Genomic DNA, 22887 nt, shown 5'->3' on the forward strand with positions numbered 1-22887 from the left:
GTATTTTATAAAGGTTATTGGGGGGCGGGGGTAGAGGGGTGGAAAGCTTCAAAGTCAGAAGTCTTAGAATAACTGATATACACTTCTCTTCCTCTCTTGGACGAATCTATCCATTTAAAAATTATCTTGTTTGTGATCCATATGGTGCACAGGTTGAAATTCACATACTTATGCCATGAAACATCCCTCTACCCACTGGGTGAATTTCACCCAGTGATTAAGAAGCCAATTTAATTGGCAGTACTTAAATTAACCACCCAAATACATGAGCTGCATGATTTTCTGAGTTTAATATTAAATACAGGCAATGTAGGAGAGGTCTGATACATTTTTAAAACCGATGTATTTGCAAAAGCTTAAAGGGGTATCTTTTTAGGGTGATTTCACAACTCCCAGTTTCCATCAGAAGGAAGCCTGTCAAACAGGAAAAAGGAATAAGAATGTGTATAATTCCATAGACAAGAAAGGGCTGAAAAGGTAAGAAATAAACTTACTGTAAAAAAAGTCTTGATTCTAACAAATTAAAAAACATGCCAGGCTTTGGCCATATGCTTAAAATTACTAAACAGTGCTTGGTACAACTATTTAATTGTATTAACCACTGAAATGCTGTGTTTACATCAAAGTGTTCTCAATGCTTCAAACTGATGCTTTGACATTCTTAGAAAACCAGCTGTTATTGATGCTGAGGCTTTTTTTAGCATTTTTTAAAACACTGATTTAATTTAGAACCTCTTATGAACTCAGCCAGGCACATCCTCTTACATAAAGAAACTATGATACCCTAAACATGATGCATAGCACAAGATAAGAAAATGCTTTCAGTGTTACTTGACTCCATGGCTAAATGTTTGCCTCAGCTGGGCACTGATGACCTTTGTTATGCCCATTAACTAGACGGTATTTGAACCACAAATTGTTGATTCTGGGTAAAATCCTGGCCCACTGATATCAGTGGCAAAAACTCCCATTAACTTCATTAGGGCCAGGATGTCTCCATCATTATTCATTCAGCTGGCTATTTCATTCTATTCCAGAAGCTGCACCATTTCATTAAGTAGAACTCTATCAGAAACATAACCTTTCAGCTACATGATGTTAAATTTAACAGTTTTTGTAGTTTACCAAAAATTGTACTTGTTAAGTGTTCAAGTTACGCCAACAGATGGAACTTCAGGATAACAAACAATGGAACTCCAGCAGGGTTGTCAAGCCTCCAGGATTGTCCTGGGGTCTCATTATGTCATGTGATGAAACCTCCAGGAATACGTCCAACCAAACTTGGCAACCCATAAACTCCAGTGATAAAAGTTTGCTAGGTCTTGATATTTTCAAAATACTACTTTCCTGTATATGTATAAATACAGGTGGTACACAGATCTCAGGTGTGATAAGATTTTCATGAAAAGCACTTTGTTATAGTGAGAGTTATTAATCCCACAATATTTAATAGGCTGTCACCAACATTTAGAGCTTCCACAGATTTGTATTTTTTTGTTTTTAAAAAGAGCGGGGCTAAAAGCCTGTTTTTAATATTTCAAAATACCTGATTCCAGGAATGCCCTGTCTCCTAACATGGATGCTTTTATTCTGTGACTCCACAAATTCTGCCATCATTATGCAAGATTTTATATTATAAACAAAGTCAAAAACTAGGATTTAATAGTGCTAATAGACTACTAACATAATAATGAACTGCAAGCATTTGCCATGTAAAGAGAAATCAATAACCTTTACAAAAATGTTAGTCAGATGTAGGTTTTGGTTCTATAAACAAACAAACAAAATCTAATGAATAAATCTTATGCTACTGTCCGATAATCATTTTTCATTTTTTGTAGCAGTACAATAAAATTTTAATGACTCCAGATGAAAGCAAAAGGACAATGGGTCAACACAAGAGACTACCTTGGATAGTATCAATAATGTAAAATAGCTATATCCATTACTGAATTGAGAATATGCAGTACAACTATAACTGCAGATTAAGGTCTCCAAATTCAAATATAACTTTTTGACACTGTAGTACCCAACTGCACATAAGGGTGTATTCAGAAATTGGCCCAATCCTGTTCCCACTGAAGTCACTAGAAAAATTCCCATCTGCCTCAATGGGATCAGGATATGGGACAAAACTTAAAAGCAAAAGAGCTACCATCAAAAATAATTATGTTATGGACCCTATTCTGCAATCTTTAGTCATGTGACTACTTGCATTGGGATTACGTCAGCTTCAGCAAAAGTTGCAGGACTAGAACTTCATTTGTATTTAAAATTGTGAATATGCCTATCCATGTATTTGACATGTACACTATTACAAATACATGCACACATATACTTGATCCATAAGTACTTTGCTGTAATTCATTCTAGGATTTCTGCTGACAGCATGTACGTATAAGAAAATACCTCAAGTTGTTTGTGGCTGGCATTTTAAATGTAGTGTACTTTTTCATTCATATAACTAAAGAAAATGTTCCAAATCTAAATTATTAAAAATCATATAGGAAAGACAAAGTGATTTTTAAAAGCCATGACACAGAAGGATTAAGCTATTTTCACCTTAGAGGAAATAGCATAGAAAATAAATTGCAAGATGTATAGTTTTTTTAGGACTTATTTTGTAGACTCCGCATATATTGTATTTACAGGAAACATATATATGTACCATTGCAATGGGACTATAGCCTGCTTACTAACTCGTTTTCCACACTGTGAAAACCCTGTACAGTAAAACCAAACAACAAAATAAATGCATTTCCACTGCACAAAATTACTACAATTTTGGTTAAAAGGGTTGTCGGTCAAGTAAGCAACAGTTCTCCTAATTCTCCTCCCCATAGAGTTTAAGTCATTTTAATAGGCCACTGAAGAAAAAGGATGCAGCCATTTGACTAAAATACATTTAGCAGAAAAAGTATATTAAAATTGTTTTTGGTAATTTTGTTTGAGCTTTATACAAACAAACCAGTTCTAAACTCTTCTAGCAGTGTATTTGGGATTTTACATTTATCCTACCTAAAGATTTGGACCATTTGGGGATTTAAAGACAGATTTGAAACACTATGGCAGCTAACAGTAAACCTGCATACAAAGCTGCCAGTAAAGTCTAAGACTACTTATTTCACGAGACACCTTGAAATAAGTTTTTTTTTCTTCTATTTTTCCTTCTGCTCTACTGAGAGTCATATACCATCCCCTTCTCCACCCTTCTCTCTAAATAAATAATACATCAAAACATTTAAATGCAGAAATCTTAAAAGGGATGCAATAAATAATATATGTAACAGCTCTCAGTGAAATAACACATTTAACCAAACTGTGTTCCAGGCAGAAACTGATTTTTAAGTTTTTTTAAACTGTGCACTTCAGATAAATATATTATTTCACTTTGAGCTACTGTGGATTTACAATATACACATATTGGATTTATACATATTAAATACACATATGAAGCACTTATGATAAAGAGTAGATTGCTAATACATTGAAGGAAAGTTTCTTTCTGGATAAAGTACACACATATCACTGATATTTGTATTAAACATGTATTTGCATTTGAGATGCAGTTTACAGAATTTTCAAGTTTTGTTGCATTAAAATAGTTTCCCCACTCTCTTAGATGCAGGAATAAATATTGCTGCTTCTGAAAGTCCCTAATCAAGAATTTTTTTTTGTCAAACTTCATGAAATTCAGAAAACATAGCAGTCTACTTGGTCACAGTTGGTGAGATGTCCTACACAGTGGCATGGTGGTGTACCTTACCATTCTAGTGCAGGTAACTTTCCAACTCTCTCATAGCACTATTACAACCAACAACATACTATAAAATTTGTACTTTAACAAGAAAGAAAGTTTATACGCTATGGCTGGAGTCAATACAAACTGGCTAGTTTCAATACCACAGAAGCCCACCCAATCCCCCTCACTACTCCAAATCAACATTTCTGGGATTATGAGGGCTTCTGTGACAGCAAAGTGTCACAGAAAGCTAAGTGAGATGGAGTTACTGAACCCAGCTCTATAAAGATTATGAATACAAAAACATATCTATACATTCATTACAAAATGTTTGGAGGCTGATTTTTCAGAGATGCTGAGCACTCACAACTCCAAATAAAATTAATGGGATTTGTGGGTGCTACCTTGGGGGTGGGGGGGTAGAAAATCAGACTTGTGGTTTTTAAAGGATTTTTAATAGCTCCTGCCTTCTCTACCATACCAATGGAACTGGATCAAGTGATTACAACAGAGCTCTGACAGACGTGCATGCAGGAGACCACCCCTTACAGATTTAGGCTATTACTGAAGCACATCCTACAAAGCTAATAGCAGAAATGTGCTTCTATTATTTACAAAATATAAAGTGCATTATTATTTAATTATAGAACTGACAGACTTTCTGCCTGCACCACACAGCTTTAAAACAGAGGTGAGGGTTTTACTGTAAAATTCTCTCATGAGAACCTATTAATTCAAGAGATTCAGACTGATGCTTTTCACCCTGTCCTCTTAGAATTGTTTTTGGCCATGCTCTTTAGTGCAAACAAGCTTGTGTTTTTCTCAAGTTTAAGGGTCAGGCAGTTTTAGGGCTCAAAGAATGACAATCTATTTAGAATGCACTGGGAATTCAATATTCCTTTGTGTTCTAATGGGCCTTTCTGCACATAAGCAGCATAATACTGCTGCTCTCAAAAGCTGGGAACACACTGCAAAAAATAATGAGGAACCCGTTTCCAAATGTAACCATTTTAAGTTTGCATTGCTACATTTTGTGTTTGTTAGTGTTATGCTTGGATCATAATATTTGCAAACATCAGTGCTTTACATGTCTATGGAAAACCAGTAGTCAGTGTTTTAACTGTAGATGGCTGGCTCAAGTGTAGTCCCGGATACTCAGGTGCGTATCACCAAGTGAGAGTAAGTGCATTAACTGATTTTACAAAACACAAGGCAACACTTACCTGTGTATCAGAGCTGAGAATTGAGCTTGTTCAACAGCCAGCAGATACTGACTTCCTGGGGTAATAGTTACAATACATCAATGCATTTATGAAGGCCAATTAATAAATACTGGAAACCTAATTAAGAAGCAGTGATGCAAACTGATACCGGTCTACATCTTCACTGGAGCACTTTCAATAGCTAAGACGTAGTCTGGCTCTAATTCTCCAAAATGGCAACTTGATAGCAATAACAATGCCACTTTGCACCTGTTTGTTTTTTAAAACCTGTGAAGGAAATATATTTTTTAAATTACTAATTACTTGAACAATTAAAATATTTTTTTCCATTAAGAGCGAAGGAACACATGGAAAGCAAGATTATCTGCATTGCACATATTACGTAGGAATAATTCCAACAAATGATCTTTTAATATCGAGTGGTGCAAACATTATTTTAGACTGGAAGATGCTGAGTGTAGAGGGAAAAATCCATGTGAAGATGGGGCGCAAGGGGAGAAGTGAGCATAAAAAGTTCTTACATTCATAACTCCAGATTGCAGGAAGCTTTGACAAGTTCATCATTACTTTAGGCACTGTGATGGACAGCAGCAATCAGTGAGATGGTAACTTAGGCATTGATGATTCACTCATGAATATTCTGCTATCAAGCCAACAATAGTATAAATTGTTATTTTACTATGATTTGTTACTTCTTAAAAACTTTTTTTTCTTTTTTAGTACTTCACTATCTAACAGGAACGTTTAGCCCTAGGACTAAGGTTATAACCTTCAATTGCATGGTCATGGCCCAAACGGCCCATTAGCATTCAAGTGACCAAATAAGAAAATTTTGCTTTGGATTAGAAAATATCTGAAACAGCAATCAATACATTAGTGATTAGTTTATGGTATTTTTTTGACACTAGGCCAACTGGTTGTTAACTCTAAGGGAATCACCTAAAACAGTGAAATTAACTTCTTTACATCTGTTCTTTTCTGTCACAGGCGTAACATGTTCCTAATAGTTCTTTGGTGACTTTGGTGCAAGCTTTTTTGTAGTTTCATCATTTTTATCACCCAAACTAAAGGCCAGATTATTCACTTAATCCCCACATACAGTCCTTCTTGATATTACTAATGGGGTATCAGATCAGAGACATGATAAGGTGTTTGAATTTAGTGTGGCCTTTAAGCGTGCAGGCAGATTAAAATTAAGACTGGGGATAATTTTGTTTGCAGATAAGTGTGTTTAAACAGATTAAAATTTACTGTTTGGATTAAAAGATAGCTGGCCCTCATGCACACTCAACTACTTGATTAAAAACATGATTTGGGTTGTGATAAATTTCTGTATGTATACAGTAGCCCTTAAAAAAAAAAAACACATAAAAAAGGTAGGCAAAATGGAGTCTCTAAGCAAGGGATTTATAGCCCAATCCAACTCTCATTGATTTCAGTGAGAGATGAACTGGCCCCTAAATGCTGACAAATTTCTTCATAAAAATAAATCGGTTTTTGCTTTGAGATCCAAAAGCATTTAAAATATTCTAGGTCCCCTTTCTAACTCAACCCTCCTGAACAGATAATGCTACACATTTCCCTTCCAGGCAGAATATTTGGATTTCAAGGCAGGAATCTGGGGGAAGTTGTAGCTCTATAGTCTTCAAGGGGACTTCATGCAGGCCTAACAGTCTGCCCACATGAATCAAATTGAAGTATCATGGCCCCAGTTTTAACATGGTGGGGAAGGAGTGATGGAGGTGGGGGCATAGATATTATCTTGGAATACTAAAATTTATAAAAATAATAATTTATACTGGAAATGCTGACACAGCTTTAGCCATAGCATTGTAAATGCACTACCAATAAGTATGAAATTAGAGAAGCATTTTTTATACCAATTAAGTGGTGCACCAAAATCTCCCAAAGGTTTTTCCTCAAAGTAGAAGGACAAACCCAGAAGTTATCCTCATACTTTTAACATCACACCAAGTATGTTACTCATACAATAGGAAGAAAACCCTGGAAACCCACTTGCAACAATCATTCAGCCACCAAAATGCCCACTTCCCAGCTCCTTGCTAGAGCCCCCCAAACCACCAACAATATAAAAATAGTTTTTGAAATTTTGAGAATTTTAAAAAATCCTCAGCGTTACATGATGTAATGTGTAGATGAAGAATGGATTATTTTCATTAATTTGGGATAACCCATCACAATTCAAACACAGCTTTGCTTTTCTGTGGCACTCAAATTATTTGGTTACCACAGAATTATTAAGCTAAGAAATTAATATTCCACTCTTTGACAATCCTTTATAAAGGCTTGACCTGCTATCGAGATTTTACCCATAGAGAACATTGCTTAAAATTCAGTAACTAGCGAACGCTGATTTAAAATTTCTACCTTTCCTCATACAAGTAGATAAAATGCATACAAAGTCAATTTTTGTGGTAAATGACCTGTAGTTACGCTTTTCAGATTTTAACTCAGCATGGACAATATTCAATTCTGGAAAACCTGTCATAAGCAGAAACCAATACTTTTCATCATAAGGTACGTCTGGCTTTTTTTGTATCATGTTTGAGTGCAACACAAGCCTAACCTAGACTATTTAAAGGTCAGAATGTCAGATTTTTGTGCTGATACGCATACTTTCATAGTCTTCAACACTTGGAACAGCTGATTCATTTAGATTTGGGAGGCTAATATTTCCCTAAGAATATGTCATTTAACATAACCAGACTTCAGACGTATTATATACTTGAGTTATCACTAACAACAGGAAAAAGACTTACATAAAATGAGGGGCAACTTCTTCAAACTACAAAATATTCCAATTACCTCTAGCCAATTTAGGTTTTTCTGTTTTGCCTGATGACCAGTTCAATGCACTCTATTCCAGACCCTCTTGTTCTTCACCACTGTCACCTGTGACATCCATTCTTTTCTCTTTATGGCTGTTGTAAATTCTCCTCATTTCTTCTTCGTACTTGATAAAGTTTTCCCCAAACCTTGTCCACGCTTTGTACGGGACAGTGATGGTGTTACGGTAAGGTGGTCTCACCTCACTTACCTTCAAAAAAATGCCATACCTGTTAGATCCCACATCAAAGTAGAACCGCTTGTTGTCCACCCTGAAGGAAGTCCCTTCTGGGAGTTCGAGGGGCTCATCACCCCCACCTCTTCGTTCTTCTATATCTCCCTCCCCATATTCTTCAATTAGCTGGACCAAAGCATCCCTGAATTCAATCATTCCTTGGGCTGGAAGGACAATAGTCTGTTCCTGTCCCAAATTGTGGCCAAAATAACCTATCATACCCGGTCCTCTAATCATGGTTTGTCTAATCCTTAAGAAACGCCCACGCTGATTCTCCTTCAGGTCTAGATAATACTTCCTGTTGTCTCTTTCTATATACTCAGTTTTCAGGACACTGTGAGGATGCTCTTCTGATTCAACAGATGCTGGAGGTGAAGGCAGATGATGCTGTTGCCGCCTTCTCAAATCTTGCTCTTTGCCATTACTGTGTTCATGTCTATGACTATGGCTGCCTTTGAGGCCCAAATGGGCATAGTGCTCTATGAAATCTCCCAGATAATCCTTCAGCTCAGCAGCCACAGACAAGGAGAGAGTCAGTTTGCTTTTCCTGATATTTTCCTGCCTGCCTCTTCCTATCCAGACCTCGGCTATCTTCAGGAAGCGGCCTCGGGAACTTTGCTTCACATCCAGATAAAATCGCTTTTTCTGGATGTCCACCCTTTTGGAGGCTAGTTCCTGGATCTCCATGCAGCCCCCTTGAGAAGAGGCAGGATACTGATACTGTTGTTGAGACTGGGAGTAAATGCTTCTGTGCAGGCCAGAGCCCCCCACACTCCTTCCTCCTCCTCCTCTCCCTCTCTCCATCTTTACCAGTCAGCTGGAAATAACAAATATATAGCAGACACAGACCATAACATTTGTGTCCGGGACCTGCGATGCTTCTTAACATATCTCTGCTCAGTGTTACTTTCCCCACAAAGATGCTTGCATCCTGGTCTTCTACCATGACGCTCACCAACATGGGAAGAGATCCCAATCTCCGGGATGGCTTCTATCCTTCCACTTTATGTGCCACCCTCAAACTTCTCCAATAACCATCCCATCACAGCCCCCATCACTACTACCCTCCTCCACAATCCCCCATTCCTGATAATCATCCCCATAGTCCCATTTCTGTCATGCTCCCCCCAATAACTGTCCCCCATAGTGCCACTAATCTCCTCTATTACAGCCCCCAGGACTGGGGGATTCCCCAGGAGACTCGGTGGCACGGCATAGCCCCACTCTAGTGCCACACAGTCCTCTGTAATCCCCCACAGCCTGCCACTCTACTGCCCTCGAGTTTGTCCCTGAATGCAGCCCCCGGTAAACCCCCATTTCTCCCAGTGATGACCCCAACCACCCAGAAGCCATGGTATGGAAGACCAGTCCCTCCACTAACCTCCCTCCCTCAGCTGCAGCCCCCCAGTGACTCCCTACTTTCCATGACTACTCCTCCCCCCAAGCTGCAGCCCCCTCACTAAACCCCCACTTCCGTGCCCCCTCCCCCATGCTGCACCCGCCACTCCCGTGCCCCCTCCCTCACGCCGCACCCCCCACTGAACCCCCACTCCCGTGCCCCCTCCCTCACGCCACACCCCCCACTGAACCCCCACTCCCCGTGCCCCCACCCTCACGCCGTGCCCCCCACTGAACCCCCACTCCCCGTGCCCCCCCCTCACGCCGCGCCCCCCCACTGAACCCCCACTCCCCGTGCCCCCTCCCTCACGCCGCACCCCCCACTGAACCCCCACTCCCCGTGCCCCCTCCCTCAGGCCGCACCCCCCCACTGAACCCCCACTCCCCGTGCCCCCTCCCTCAGGCCGCAACCCCCACTGAACCCCCACTCCCCGTGCCCCCTCCCTCACGCCGCACCACCCCACTGAACCCCCACTCCCCGTGCCCCCTCCCTCACGCCGCGCCCCCCACTGAACCCCCACTCCCCGTGCCCCCTCCCTCACGCCGCGCCCCCCCACTGAACCCCCACTCCCCGTGCCCCCACCCTCACGCCGCACCCCCCACTGAACCCCCACTCCCCGTGCCCCCACCCTCACGCCGCACCCCCCCACGGAACCCCCACTCCCCGTGCCCCCTCCCTCACGCCGCGCCCCCCCACGGAACCCCCACTCCCCGTGCCCCCTCCCTCACGCCGCGCCCCCCCCGAACCCCCACTCCCCGTGCCCCCTCCCTCACGCCGCACCCCCCACTGAACCCCCACTCCCCGTGCCCCCTCCCTCACGCCGCACCACCCCACTGAACCCCCACTCCCCGTGCCCCCTCCCTCACGCCGCGCCCCCCACTGAACCCCCACTCCCCGTGCTCCCTCCCTCACGCCGCACCTCCCCACTGAACCCCCACTCCCCGGGCCCCCTCCCTCACGCCGCGCCCCCCCACTGAACCCCCACTCCCCGGGCCCCCTCCCTCACGCCGCGCCCCCCCACTGAACCCCCACTCCCCGTGCCCCCTCCCTCACGCCGCGCCCCCCCACTGAACCCCCACTCCCCGTGCCCCCTCCCTCACGCCGCGCCCCCCCACTGAGCCCCCACTCCCCGTGCCCCCTCCCTCACGCCGCGCCCCCCCACTGAACCCCCACTCCCCGTGCCCCCTCCCTCACGCCGCGCCCCCCCACTGAACCCCCACTCCCCGTGCCCCCACCCTCACGCCGCGCCCCCCACTGAACCCCCACTCCCCGTGCCCCCACCCTCACGCCGCACCCCCCCACTGAACCCCCACTCCCCGTGCCCCCTCCCTCACGCCGCGCCCCCCCACTGAACCCCCACTCCCCGTGCCCCCTCCCTCACGCCGCGCCCCCCCCGAACCCCCACTCCCCGTGCCCCCTCCCTCACGCCGCACCCCCCACTGAACCCCCACTCCCCGTGCCCCCTCCCTCACGCCGCGCCCCCCACTGAACCCCCACTCCCCGTGCCCCCTCCCTCACGCCGCGCCCCCCCACTGAACCCCCACTCCCCGTGCCCCCTCCCTCACGCCGCGCCCCCCCACTGAGCCCCCACTCCCCGTGCCCCCTCCCCCATGCTGCACCCGCCACTCCCGTGCCCCCTCCCTCACGCCGCACCCCCCACTGAACCCCCACTCCCCGTGCCCCCTCCCTCACGCCGCGCCCCCCACTGAACCCCCACACCCCGTGCCCCCTCCCTCACGCCGCGCCCCCCACTGAACCCCCACTCCCCGTGCCCCCTCCCTCACGCCGCGCCCCCTACTGAACCCCCACTCCCCGTGCCCCCTCCCTCAGGCCGCGCCCCCCCACTGAACCCCCACTCCCCGTGCCCCCTCCCTCACGCCGCGCCCCCCACTGAACCCCCACTCCCCGTGCCCCCTCCCTCACGCCGCACCCCCCCACTGAACCCCCACTCCCCGTGCCCCCTCCCTCACGCCGCGCCCCCCACTGAACCCCCACACCCCGTGCCCCCTCCCTCACGCCGCGCCCCCCACTGAACCCCCACTCCCCGTGCCCCCTCCCTCACGCCGCACCCCCCCACTGAACCCCCACTCCCCGTGCCCCCTCCCTCACGCCGCACCCCCCCACTGAACCCCCACTCCCCGTGCCCCCTCCCTCACGCCGCACCCCCCACTGAACCCCCACTCCCCGTGCCCCCTCCCTCACGCCGCACCCCCCACTGAACCCCCACACCCCGTGCCCCCTCCCTCACGCCGCACCCCCCACTGAACCCCCACACCCCGTGCCCCCTCCCTCACGCCGCGCCCCCCCACTGAACCCCCACTCCCCGTGCCCCCTCCCTCACGCCGCGCCCCCCACTGAACCCCCACTCCCCGTGCCCCCTCCCCACAGCCCCCGTCGCTAGGCGAAGGGAGACACTTACTCCATTGCTGCAATTGCCCTTCACCAACCGCCGCCGCCGCCCGCCGCTCCCGGCCGCCGCGCACAGTCCCGCAGGGAACCGGGAAGGAGCATCCCCCGCCGGCCCCGCCGCCCAGTCCGCTCCGCCGAGCAACACAGCGGCAGAACGGGGCCCGCGCCACGGGCTCGGGGGGATGGAGCTGGCGCCGCTCTCCCAGGTACCGACCCGGCCCTGAAACTCCAACCCCCAGCCTGCACCGCGACCGGGCCTCACGGAGCATGCGCTTACCCTCGGGTCACTTTCCAGCCCCGGCGGAGGGAGGTGACGTGCTGCGGGGCGACGGGCGGCGGCCTGATGACGTAACCCGCGCGCGGCGGGTTCTGGGCGAGTCGCGGGAGCGTAGCAAGCGGTGGAGCAGGTCAGGGGACCCCCAATGCGGAGAGTGCCGGGCGCCGGCCTCCCCTTTCCCGGCGGGCGGGCGGGCGGTCCCCGGGGTCCTAGCGCGCCCCCCTCCCGGGTCCGCCCCTCGTGAGGAGAGGAGAGGAGAGGAGAGGAGGGGGAGGCCGCCGCCGCCGCCGCCGAGGCCGCGCCGCCACTGCAGCTGGGAGCCCCGGGGCAGGAGCTGCGGCAGCCCAGCCGCTGGGAGCCCAGGCTTCTCGGGCTAGCTCCGCGCGGCGGCCGGGGGCGAGTCGCCCCGCCGGGCAGCCAGACTCTGGCCAGGCGGCCGCGAGCGAGCGACTTCAGCTGCGTGAATAACGGACTTAGGGCGACTCACCGCGGTGTCTTCACCACAGCGCGTCCACGGCTGCCGCTCCCCCCCCCCCCCCCCCGGCTCCGCCTGCGCCTCTCGCGGAGCTGGAGTACAGGAGTCGACGGGAGAGCGCTCGGGGGAGGTCGGTTTGTCGCGTCTAGACTAGAGGCGCTAAATCGATTCCTGCCCGCCGGTCTGGCGGGTAGCGTAGGCGTGCCCTGACAGTGGTGTCTTCGCTGCGGTAAGTCGACGGCTGACGCTCTCCCGTCGACTCTGCCTGTGCCTCTCGCCCTGGTGGAGTACCGGAGTTGACAGGAGAGCGTTTGGCGGTCGACCCCCGCTGGATTGATCGCTGCCTGTGAGTCATGTGGGTAATGTAGACAAGCCCTTAGGCAAGAATACTCCAAGGACTTGTGGCCACAGGAGTCCTGGTTGGGCAGTCCTTTTCTAGTTTTGCCTAAAAGGAAAAGGAGTACTTGTGGCACCTTAGAAACTAACCAATTTTCCACTCCATACGGCTAATTTTTAATCTAGTTTTGCCTAGTGAACCTCAGGAGCTTCGTTGGGACTAGGCTGTGTGTCCCTAGCTGAGAGGAGGGAGCAGGGATGCTGAGCTGTAAGAGGGAGAGAATGGTCATGTCCCACTAGGAGGCATACATGTGTGTGCAGGAGACGTGCGCACACAAATAAAGCTAAATGAAGCAAAATAAATGTTTCTATAGGAGAATTCTAGCTTCCAGACTCAACATCTGCAGCACATGTTGGTTGGAAGTACTTCTATCAATTGAGGGTCTCAATATACACTACATGACTGGGGAGGGGACTGTTACATACTCTCTGATTTCTATAGAGGGATGTGCGCTTGCTTTGCACTAGCGACTATTTTGGGTGGGGCTGTATCTAGAATATGTCACTCGTTCTCCACCCTTGATGTGAATAACAAGAAAATTATGGCAAATGGATTAAAAAAATCAAGCTTTCTGCCCATCAGTGTATGTTCAGAGGTGTTATGGTGTTTGGGTCTGGAGGTAAGGGACAGAATCAGCCTTTCTGTTCAGACTGGATGTAGAGGTATGAGAGGGGAGAGCACTGTGTGTGAAAGGGGATTCTGAAGTGTAGCCATGTTGGTCCCAGGATATTAGAGAGACAAGATGTGTGAGATTAGGTAATATCTCTTACTGGACTAACTTGTTTCTGTAAAGGGGACTCTGGTAATACAGAAAAAAATCACTTGGCTATGCTATTTCCAGACTGACCATTTTGATAAGTTTTGGTCCATTTGTATAGCAGTTACAGCGAAGGGAGAAAAATAAGTTTTTTTAGGTGACTTCCGAGAACATTAATTCAAAGTGAAACACAGTTAAAACAATTCCTGGCTGAAGTTCATTACAGTATATATGTCAACACAGCTGCTAAGATAATAGCAGTGAATGCTATATAAATAGATAGGTAGAAATTAAATGCCACAAGCATTAGTAGTCTACAAATGCTTGTCTACAGTCAGTCTTTGGACAAATTTAACTAAAGTGTGTGTGTGTGGGGGAACCTTCTTAAATCGGTGCTGTCCCCTGAGTGTAGTGTTTCAGAAACATGTTATACTGATATAAACTCTGTGGAGGGTCTTCTGATGGATTCTTTCTTCCCATTTGTGTTGGGGCACCCTTTTTGTGCTGTGTTACGCTCACGTCCATAACCCTTATGCACGTGCATGAAGGTTCCAAATCCTTTTTCTTTACTGGGATTTCTGCACCCCATAAAATGTGGGGTACCCTGCCTTTCATAAGATATTCTCTTAATTCCCATTATTTTCATTGGTATTTATGGCAACAAGTCCCCATGGCAACATGCAGTTGCTGCAGTATTTTCCCTGATGTCCCAATCAGGTGCCTTGCCATTTAGATGGGAACATTGTGGCATATTTTCCTGAACATCACTCATTGGCACATTCTTTACAGTAATCTTGTAAGTTTACTGGTACAGGGTTATGTCAACCCTTCTTTAGGTCTAAAACCTAATATGAGTAACCTACAGTTGTACAGGCCTCAGGCTGTAGATCTTGTATTAGCCTTACTTTATTTATATACCTAATAAAGACTCATCACTCATAAATATGTCAGCCTTATACCCCTATAATACTATTGTACTCATTCCTATACTTTTATCTACCTCTGTTTATCACACATTGATTACATACAAATTAACCACATCAGAAATAATTATATGAAATAATTGGCTACAGAGCACTGCAAAGAAATTAATGCTAGCAAAATGCCATCCTTTTGTCTTTCAAAGATGTTTTTGTTATAAACAAACTTGTGCATCTGCATTAAAAAGGTGGTGTCACATTTCCAGAGAAATTATAACAAGCCTTAATGAGATCAGGCAGAAGATATTTTGAGTCGTGCATTATTTGTATGTAATATTTGAGAATATTGTTTTTGATTGGAAGCAGCACAACTTACTAGCAATAATATAACTTTCTGCGCATCATAGGCTGACTGAATTGTAGGATATATTTATTGCTTTTCATATTGATGATTACTGCTTGTTGCTTTCATCATGATCACAGAAGAGATTTGGACAAAAAACAAAAAAACAAAAACCAGAGTTGCCTGTTAAAATAAAGGAAATTGTAATTACTAATACTGGTGGTTGGACCAAAAGTTGAATGATTCTGATTAAATGGGCCTCTGCCTAAATCTTTTACTTACCCAACTTAATACTTATTTCCAACTAGAATAATTTTTGATTGCTGGCATTAAATCAATTGGCAATTTATTATGCTAGAGGCAGCTGTGTTTTACTTTTTTTTTTTACACAACTGAGTACTGTAAAGATCGGTTCCTCTTTCTGCATCAAAATAGAGAGAATTGTAAGATGAAACAGTAATAGTGTTTTTACTAAAAAGACAAATTTGTTGTTTGTAAAAGCATCTTGATGCAATAAGATAAATATAAAAGGTCTCTTCTCCCAGGGATTTGTGTACATATCAAGTACTTTTAGTGCTTGAGGGTAAAGCTACAGTTTTGTCATGGATGTCATAGTGGTCGTGGAAACTGAGTTTGAATAAAGTCCATGAAATGCCACCAAACCAAGTGGCAGTGTGACCTAGTCCACTCATTCTTGGCATATTTGCCCCTCCATTTCTGGCCAACTTTCTGTGCATCAAAACTATGTGCTAGGGTGTAACACCAAACAAATTTACCCCTCTGTCCCTCCATCTCTGGAGGGGTGGATGTGCAAAACCTGAATGGTGGTTCAAATGTGTAGGACAGGTAGAGGGGGCTGGAACTCCATGCTCACCCTGTAGCAGTGGCGGGCTCACTCTCCGATCCCCTTGTCTTCTTTTTATGATCTATAACTATTTTTCTCAACCTCTGCCATGAAATGTTTTAAAAATTGGCATGACAATCATATCCCTACTCGTGTGAACTAGACTTATGGGAGAATAAGACCCTTGGTGTGATGAACTGCAATGCACTAGGGTAGAATCATACATTCAGACTTATTCTACCTCTTTATTAGTGATTTAGATCTAGAAGAGGAACCAAAAGGTCATTAATTAAATTTGCAGAAGATATAAAACTGTATGGTGGGCTGGCAGGACTGACTTGTGAAGGAGGTTCTTTGTTGCTTTAGAACCTCATGTCATGGACCAGGGACTTATTGTGCTAGGCGCTGTACAAACACACCAAAAGATGGTTCCTGCTGCAAAGAGCTTACAGTTTAGGACAAGGTGAATGCAGACAAGCAGACTGGGGAGCATAAAGAAACAAGTCAGGACTGGTTAGCATGCTAGGCAGTGGGCTCACCATGCCTGCTGCCCGATGGTTGTCATGAGTTTTGTAGGTATTCCAACAAAGAGGAGAATTAAGGAGAGATGTGAAAAGGGACCATGAAGTGGCTTTGAGGGTATTTATGTGGAGCTCATCCCATGTGTACAGCATGGTGAGAGAGAGCCTGAAGGTGCTTGTTTAACGTGTAACAAGTGGGTGATGAAGGCTGCCTTCATTGGCAGGATGGAGGTGGGAGTTGAGATCTTGATAGCATGTGAGAGAAGCTGTGAAAGGCCTTGGAAGTGAAAACATTGTATTTGATGAAATGGAGAACAGGGAGCCAGTGGAAGGATGCAGAGCGAAGGGAACATAACGCTTACAAAATTTTTCAGGTAAGCACCAAGATAGGAGATAAATTATGTAGGGTGGTGTGAATGTTATAACTGGAAAAGGAACATGTTGGCTGACTCTTCAGAAAAACGTGGACACAGATCTAGTAGGCTGTGGAATGGTTTCTCAGTAGAAGTGTTGGAACTTGCATTGCTTGAATCTATATATTTTTTAAAAATAATGACAGATGGTGGTGGGACAGGGTCTTGAAAATGTACAAGAAAATCCTGCATTGTCAAAGTGTAACTAGATGACTTTCATAATTCTGTGAAGAGCTCACTGAGTGATCCCTTGGGGCAGCACCCTGTGGGCTTGGAGTAGGTGATGCATCTTTCAGGTAGGGATATCGGCTAATAGGTGTTCAACTAACTAGGTTCATCTTTGAGGGCATCCGTGCGTTCCCACTAGTGGGAGCTGCCTCCTGGCAAATGGGTGCACAGAGCCCTCTTGAAAGTGGCATCTCTTAGGAGTGCATGCATGAGCATCCTCTTGAAATTGAGCATTTGGATTGCAGAGCTCTGTATAAAAGATTGCACTCCTCCAGTAGGACCTGTTCTTTTTCTGCTGCCTTAAAGAATGGAAGGGACCCACTGCTGCGTCTGTAGTGAGGCACTTGTTTGAGTTTTAACCTCCCAAATCTATGGACAGCTTAGTTTCTCTAGTAGGGTTGTATAGTTTTAATACTTTCATAGACTCACTGAGTTTTTTCTAAATCTCCTGGGAGCCCTTGGGGTTTTTGGGTGCTGAAGCCACACCCTAAAAGAGAGTTCAGGAAGTATGCCTCATGCCTGATAAGTATCTGTTCTGAGCATCAGATTCTGGGATACATCGGGTACCTGGAGGAGGCACATTCTCCGGCCTAGTGTGCACTCTGCTGGCTTTTGCACCTTGGGCCTGCCAAGAGCCCCATCTTTGGTGTTGAGCCTACCTTGCTTTGAGGTGCTGAGAGCAGAGGAACTTAGTTCTGCACTAAGACTGGAATGACCCTCGGGTGCTGAAGCCCACCCTCACAGAGCTCAAGAGGCAACTCCTGCCTTGGCTTTGGCACCTGCCTCTTCTAGAGGCTTCAGCATGGGCTCTCAGAAGACCCCTGCAGTTGCCAAGGCAAAGGCCCAGTCAAAAGCTGCACCGTAGGCTCCAAGCATGATGGCACTTGACTCTCCCCAGGCTCCCTCTAAACCTACTATGGAGAATCTTACCGCTTCCTCTGCCTTGTCTCCAGGCCCCAGCACTGACGTATTGGCACCAAGCTCGCTCCCAGACATTGATCCTAAAAGGAGGACAAGAGGAAGCATGCCAGCACCACAAAGTTGCCTAAGAAAGGAAGGGGAAGTGCTAAGACTCTTCACTCCTGTGGTGTGGGATCCCCTGGTGCCTCCCAGCAGTAGCACTGTTTGTTCTCACCCTGTCGGCGCCTGTGACAGAAGGGTTGTCCCTGATCGTGATTCCTCAGACCCCATCCCAGTCACCATGTGGCAGAACTAGGCCGTCTTCGCAGAGTCTGGCAAACCCATTACACATCTTCTGCTATCCCAGAATTCTCTCCCAGGCCTCCAGCAAGGGTTACCCCATTGTGGGATGAGAATAGATGGGTTGTAAGGGTCCTCTGTGTTGACTTCAGCTCCTGGGGCATTTGGCACCCATGCCAGCCCAACACTGTCTGGTGCCTGGAAAGAGCTGATGCCAGAGCCATTACAATTATTCATGTGGCCATATAGCTACAGTCCTATCCAGGCTCTAATTGATGTAGCCAGATGTAAGCTATCTGTTCCAAACTTTGGGGGCTGCCCCATCAGCAATGGCCTTTGGATTGAGGCTTTGCCACAACCCACAGCTCTGATACTGGCATTGGGAGAGCACATCTGTAAACCGGCCAGTGGACGTGACACCATGATTCGTCAGCATTCTGGAAACCTTAGATGTTGATGATGTCCCTTGGAACATGGATGATTTCTCCTACCCAACGGTCTCCAGGGTTCCTTTCCGCCACCCAGAGAACCTGAGTCCTATATTAATATTAACGCTAGCTGAAGAGACCTCCCTTAAACCTCTCATGTACTTATCTGACCTTGACAACAATGTTCCTCATCAGCAAGAGGGCCATTTAGCCCCAGGCTCTTTATTCAGCAGTGCATAAAGATAAAGGGATTCATGCACTTCACTCTTGCCCTTGCTTTATGCCCAAAGTGGTGTCAATTTCCACATTGTATGTGTGTGTGTATCTGAAATATATAAATCTACTCCTTCTTGTGTTCTTTCCCAGAACCTATTCTCATCCAGGTGAAATATCTCCATGCTGCAGATGTAAAAAGAGTCCTATGGTGGTTTTTTTAAACCTGGAAAAGATAAAAGCTCTTTCAAGAGATTAATGGGCTATTTGTCACATTTGAGAAGAGATGCCAGGGAATACCAATCTTCACTCAGCAAAGTGGATAAAAATATCTGATTTTAAAAAATCAGATTTTTAAAATGTATTTAAAGGTTTATTTTTAAAAGTATTTAAAATTAAAGTTGAAATTGACAATCTGTTAATGCCTAAATTTACTATAATATATTAAAATAATGTACATTAAATAAAAATATTAAGCGATACATGTTTTAAAGAAAGACCACTGAACTGGAGGAAGTCACTGGCTAAGCAGCTGGAATCAGAGTTTGTTGAAGTGCATAACCAGCTTTTGACAGCAGTAGCCTCTTCTGTAGGCATGGCGAGAATATTTCTTAATTTCAGTTTATTCAACTAATTCTGTTCAATGAATTTCCTCCTCCAGTTTATAAATCAACACTAGGGCCACGTCTCCACTACTAAGTTGTTGGTTTTATGTAAGTTGACATCGAGCCTCTGATTTAAGCAAGTCGATCTTGTGTGTCCCCACTATGCTCATTGTGTCATCGGAGTGCATCCACGCTAGCAGGGCTTGCATTGACACACAGAGTGCTGACCTGTGGGTAGCTATCCCACAACGCATGTAGCCAAGTGGAATTTTGGGTTAGGCTTGCAGTACCTTATGGGACCAAAACATGTGCATGGGTGGTTATGGGAACATGGCATTAGCCTCCCACTTACCTCCCTCCCTCCCTCCCTGAAATCAACGGCAAACAAACCAAGCCTTTTTTCATAAGCCTGGGTTACCCACGCAGATGCCATAGCATGGTAAGTATGGACTCCTCTCAGCTGTACACTGTTGTGAGCATTACAAACACCTTGCACCTTATCCTGCAGTATTTACACAGCTGATACAGGAGCTGCCGTGTGGAACAATGTGATGCCACACAAGTAGCCCTGCTGGAAGACATAGAGCGGAGCAATTCACATTTGCTGGTGACAGTCCTACATCACCTTGACACAGCTGAACGTCACTTGTGGGCCCAGGAAACAAGCACTGACTCATGGGACTGCATCGTTATGCAGCTATGGGATGATGAGCAGTGGCTGCAGAACTTTCAGATGCATAAGACCACTTTCCAGGAATCGTGTGAAGAGCTTTCCCCAGCCCTGAAGTGCAAGAATACTAAAATGAGAGCTGCTCTGACAGTGGAGAAGTGAGTGGTGATAGCTCTGTGGAAGCTTGCAGTGCTAGACTGCTACCAGTCAATGGGGAATCAGTTCGGAGTGGGTAAATCTATTGTGGGATCTGTTACGATCCAAGTTTTCAGAGCAATCAACAGACTTCTGCTGAGAAGGGTAGTGACTCTGGGCAACGTGCAGGACACAGTGGATGGTTTTGCTGCGATGGGGTTTCCTAACTGCAGTGGGGCTATAGATGGAATGCATATCTCTATCTTGGCACCAGACTACCTTGCCAAAGATTACATAAACCGAAAGGGGTACTTCTCAATGGGGTTGCAAGCACTGGTGGATCACAGGGGCTGTTTCACCAACATCAACGAGTGATGGTCAGGAAAGATTCATGACGTGCACATCTTTAGGAACTCTGGTCTGTTCAGAAAGCTGCAAGCAGGTTCTTTCTTTCCAGACTGCAAAACAACCATTGGTGGTGATCAAATGGCAATCATGATCCTGGGAGACCCAGCCTATCCCTTGCTCCCATGGCTCATGAAGCCATACACTGGCAGCCTGGACAGCAGTAAGGACCATTCAACCATAGGCTAAGCAAGTGCAGAATGGTGGTAGAATGTGACATTTAAAAGGTTGCTGGCGTTGTTTGCTTCCTAGGTTAGACCTCAGTGAAAACAATATCCCCGTTGTTATTGCTGCCTGCTGTGTGCTCCATAATATCTGTGAAACAAAGGAAGAAAAGTTTCTGGCGGGGTGGGGGGTTGAGGCAGATTGTCTGGCAGCCAATTTTGAGCAGCCAGACACCAGGGCAATAAGAAGAGCACATTGAGGGGCTCCACGTCTCTGTGACGCTTTGAAAACCAGTTTCAGCAATGATCCACAGTAATGTGACACCTATCTGTGTTGTTCCGTACCAAGCTATCCTCTTCATTGCATTTTCTCCTATGTAAATTCCACTCCCACTAACCACGGTGTGCTGAATGAATAAAGAGCCTTTTCTCCTCAATCCGTTAAGTTTTATTATGAACACAAACAGCAAAGAAAAGTGGGGCAAAAGGGTTGAAAACACGGTGGTAGGGGGAGAAACAAGGGAAGCTTGCTTACAGTTGCACTGCAATAACAGTCAAACAAAGCAATAACAATCCTTGTACCCTCCCCTGGTGTTGAGTGCAAGGAATATTGGACTCTTTATCTCCCCGAACCCCCACTTCATAGGACATTTGGACGAGGAGGATGTGGAACTTGACAACGATGGCAGCAGGTTCAGCATAGGCTGCAGAGAGACTGTAGCATCCAGCTGCCTTTCTTGAACCTCCACCAGACGCCTCAACATGTCTGATTGCCCCTTCATAATCCACAGCATCTCTTCCTGCGTGGCACGCTTTTGTTCCCTGCATGTTCTCCTGTCCTCTCTGTCCATATCCAGTTTGTCAGACATTGTAATTCTCCATGCTCTGAGCTCTGTCTTATTATTCTCAGAGGCGTGCATTAACTCATTGAACATGTCCTCCCGAGTCGTCTTTTCCGCCTTTTAATCTGGGAAAGTCTCTGCCCCAGTGTGGAGGATGCACCGACAGACAAGGTTTCAGCTACAAAGAATACAAAGGACAAGGGTAGCATTGACAGTGCATGCATTGTTTCTGGTGCAAGGTTAATTCTTTTTATGAAATAAATACTCCTCAGTGCACTTCCCTGCAGGCCACAACGTAATCACAACCACTGGCTATTGCAAGAGTCGGTTTGCTGCTCCAGCCATGGTGCGTATGGGCACGAGGTCTTTGCTGCAGCTTTTGTGAACACATCCTTGGGATCACTGGTTGGAATTTCAGAAAAGCCTCTTTTCCCCTAGCACCCTGAGGACAGGTACCAATGTACCTGTACCAATGTACCAATGCCCCCCAAATAGTTTGATTTTTACAAAAGCGACACCAGGTTGTTGGGGGGGGAAGGGAGACCAAGAGGAAGCTTCTCCCCCCACCCCCTCCCTTTTTAAAAAAATCCTGGTTGCAATACACAGTGATTGTGGATTGTGGGGAGGATTACTTGTTGAATTGTTTGCGGCTTAAGGGCTAGCATCCAAAACTTCCCCCCATTTCCCCTAGATGACCCTATGCGATATCACTCTCCTGAGGGTAACAGAGATGGAAAGGGAGCAGATGCTGTCTGGGTACAGATCTGGCCCTTGTGCTGCAATGATGCCAGCAGAGTTAATACTGGAGTGGTGTGGGAAAGTGTCCTCCTGTGGTGGATGAAATAAGGAAGCCCTTCCCAGAAACCTGCTGCAAAGGATTGCAGAGACCCTCCATGAAAGCTTCCTAGAGATCGCCGTGGAGGATTCCAAGGCCATCCCTGTGCACATAAACCGCTTTTTTCTGAGAGCACCCTCTGCGTAGCTGGAGTGGCCACAGATACCCACTACACCTACTTTTTTTGTTCAGATTAAACTTAAAAAATAACAGCATGTAACCCTACAGTTTGATTGGAAATGTGCATTCCACAGAGTTGCCTTCCCCTGCATCATGGTCCCCCAGCAATTGGTCCCCTGAAGGGATGGGCTCCAGGGTTAAAAATGGTTCTTAGTTTTCGGGGAGAATGGATCCTGTGCT

At 46.3% G+C, this 22887-nt stretch overlaps 2 protein-coding genes across 7 annotated transcripts in view; one reads left to right on the forward strand and one right to left on the reverse strand.

The window, feature by feature from the left end:
• Positions 1–4062: 4062 nt before the first annotated feature.
• On the reverse strand, positions 4063–12096 carry PURG (purine rich element binding protein G). Its single transcript, XM_073340327.1, has 2 exons — positions 11866–12096; positions 4063–8864 (listed from the first exon to the last, which is right to left on the reverse strand). Exon 2 carries the CDS (start codon positions 8849–8851, stop codon positions 7844–7846), a length of 1008 nt encoding a protein of 335 aa, XP_073196428.1. The 5' UTR covers positions 8852–8864; positions 11866–12096; the 3' UTR covers positions 4063–7843.
• A 64-nt stretch (positions 12097–12160) lies between these two features.
• WRN (WRN RecQ like helicase) overlaps positions 12161–22887 on the forward strand; it is a 112078-nt gene continuing 101351 nt past the window's right edge. For 3 of the 6 annotated variants that reach the window (XM_073340320.1, XM_073340325.1, XM_073340326.1), the window contains exon 1: positions 12161–12262. The gene's annotated coding sequence lies outside the window, so the exon portion shown is untranslated. The other 3 variants (XM_073340321.1, XM_073340322.1, XM_073340323.1) reach the window with 3 other exon arrangements.

This window comes from Lepidochelys kempii, chromosome 4 (assembly GCF_965140265.1).
Source record: "Lepidochelys kempii isolate rLepKem1 chromosome 4, rLepKem1.hap2, whole genome shotgun sequence".
NCBI classification, from domain to species: Eukaryota; Metazoa; Chordata; order Testudines; family Cheloniidae; genus Lepidochelys; species Lepidochelys kempii.

Coding starts and splice junctions, on each gene's coding strand:
- PURG (XM_073340327.1), bottom strand. CDS start 8,851: ATGGAGAGAGGGAGAGGAGGAGGAGGAAGGAGTGTGGGGGGCTCTGGC.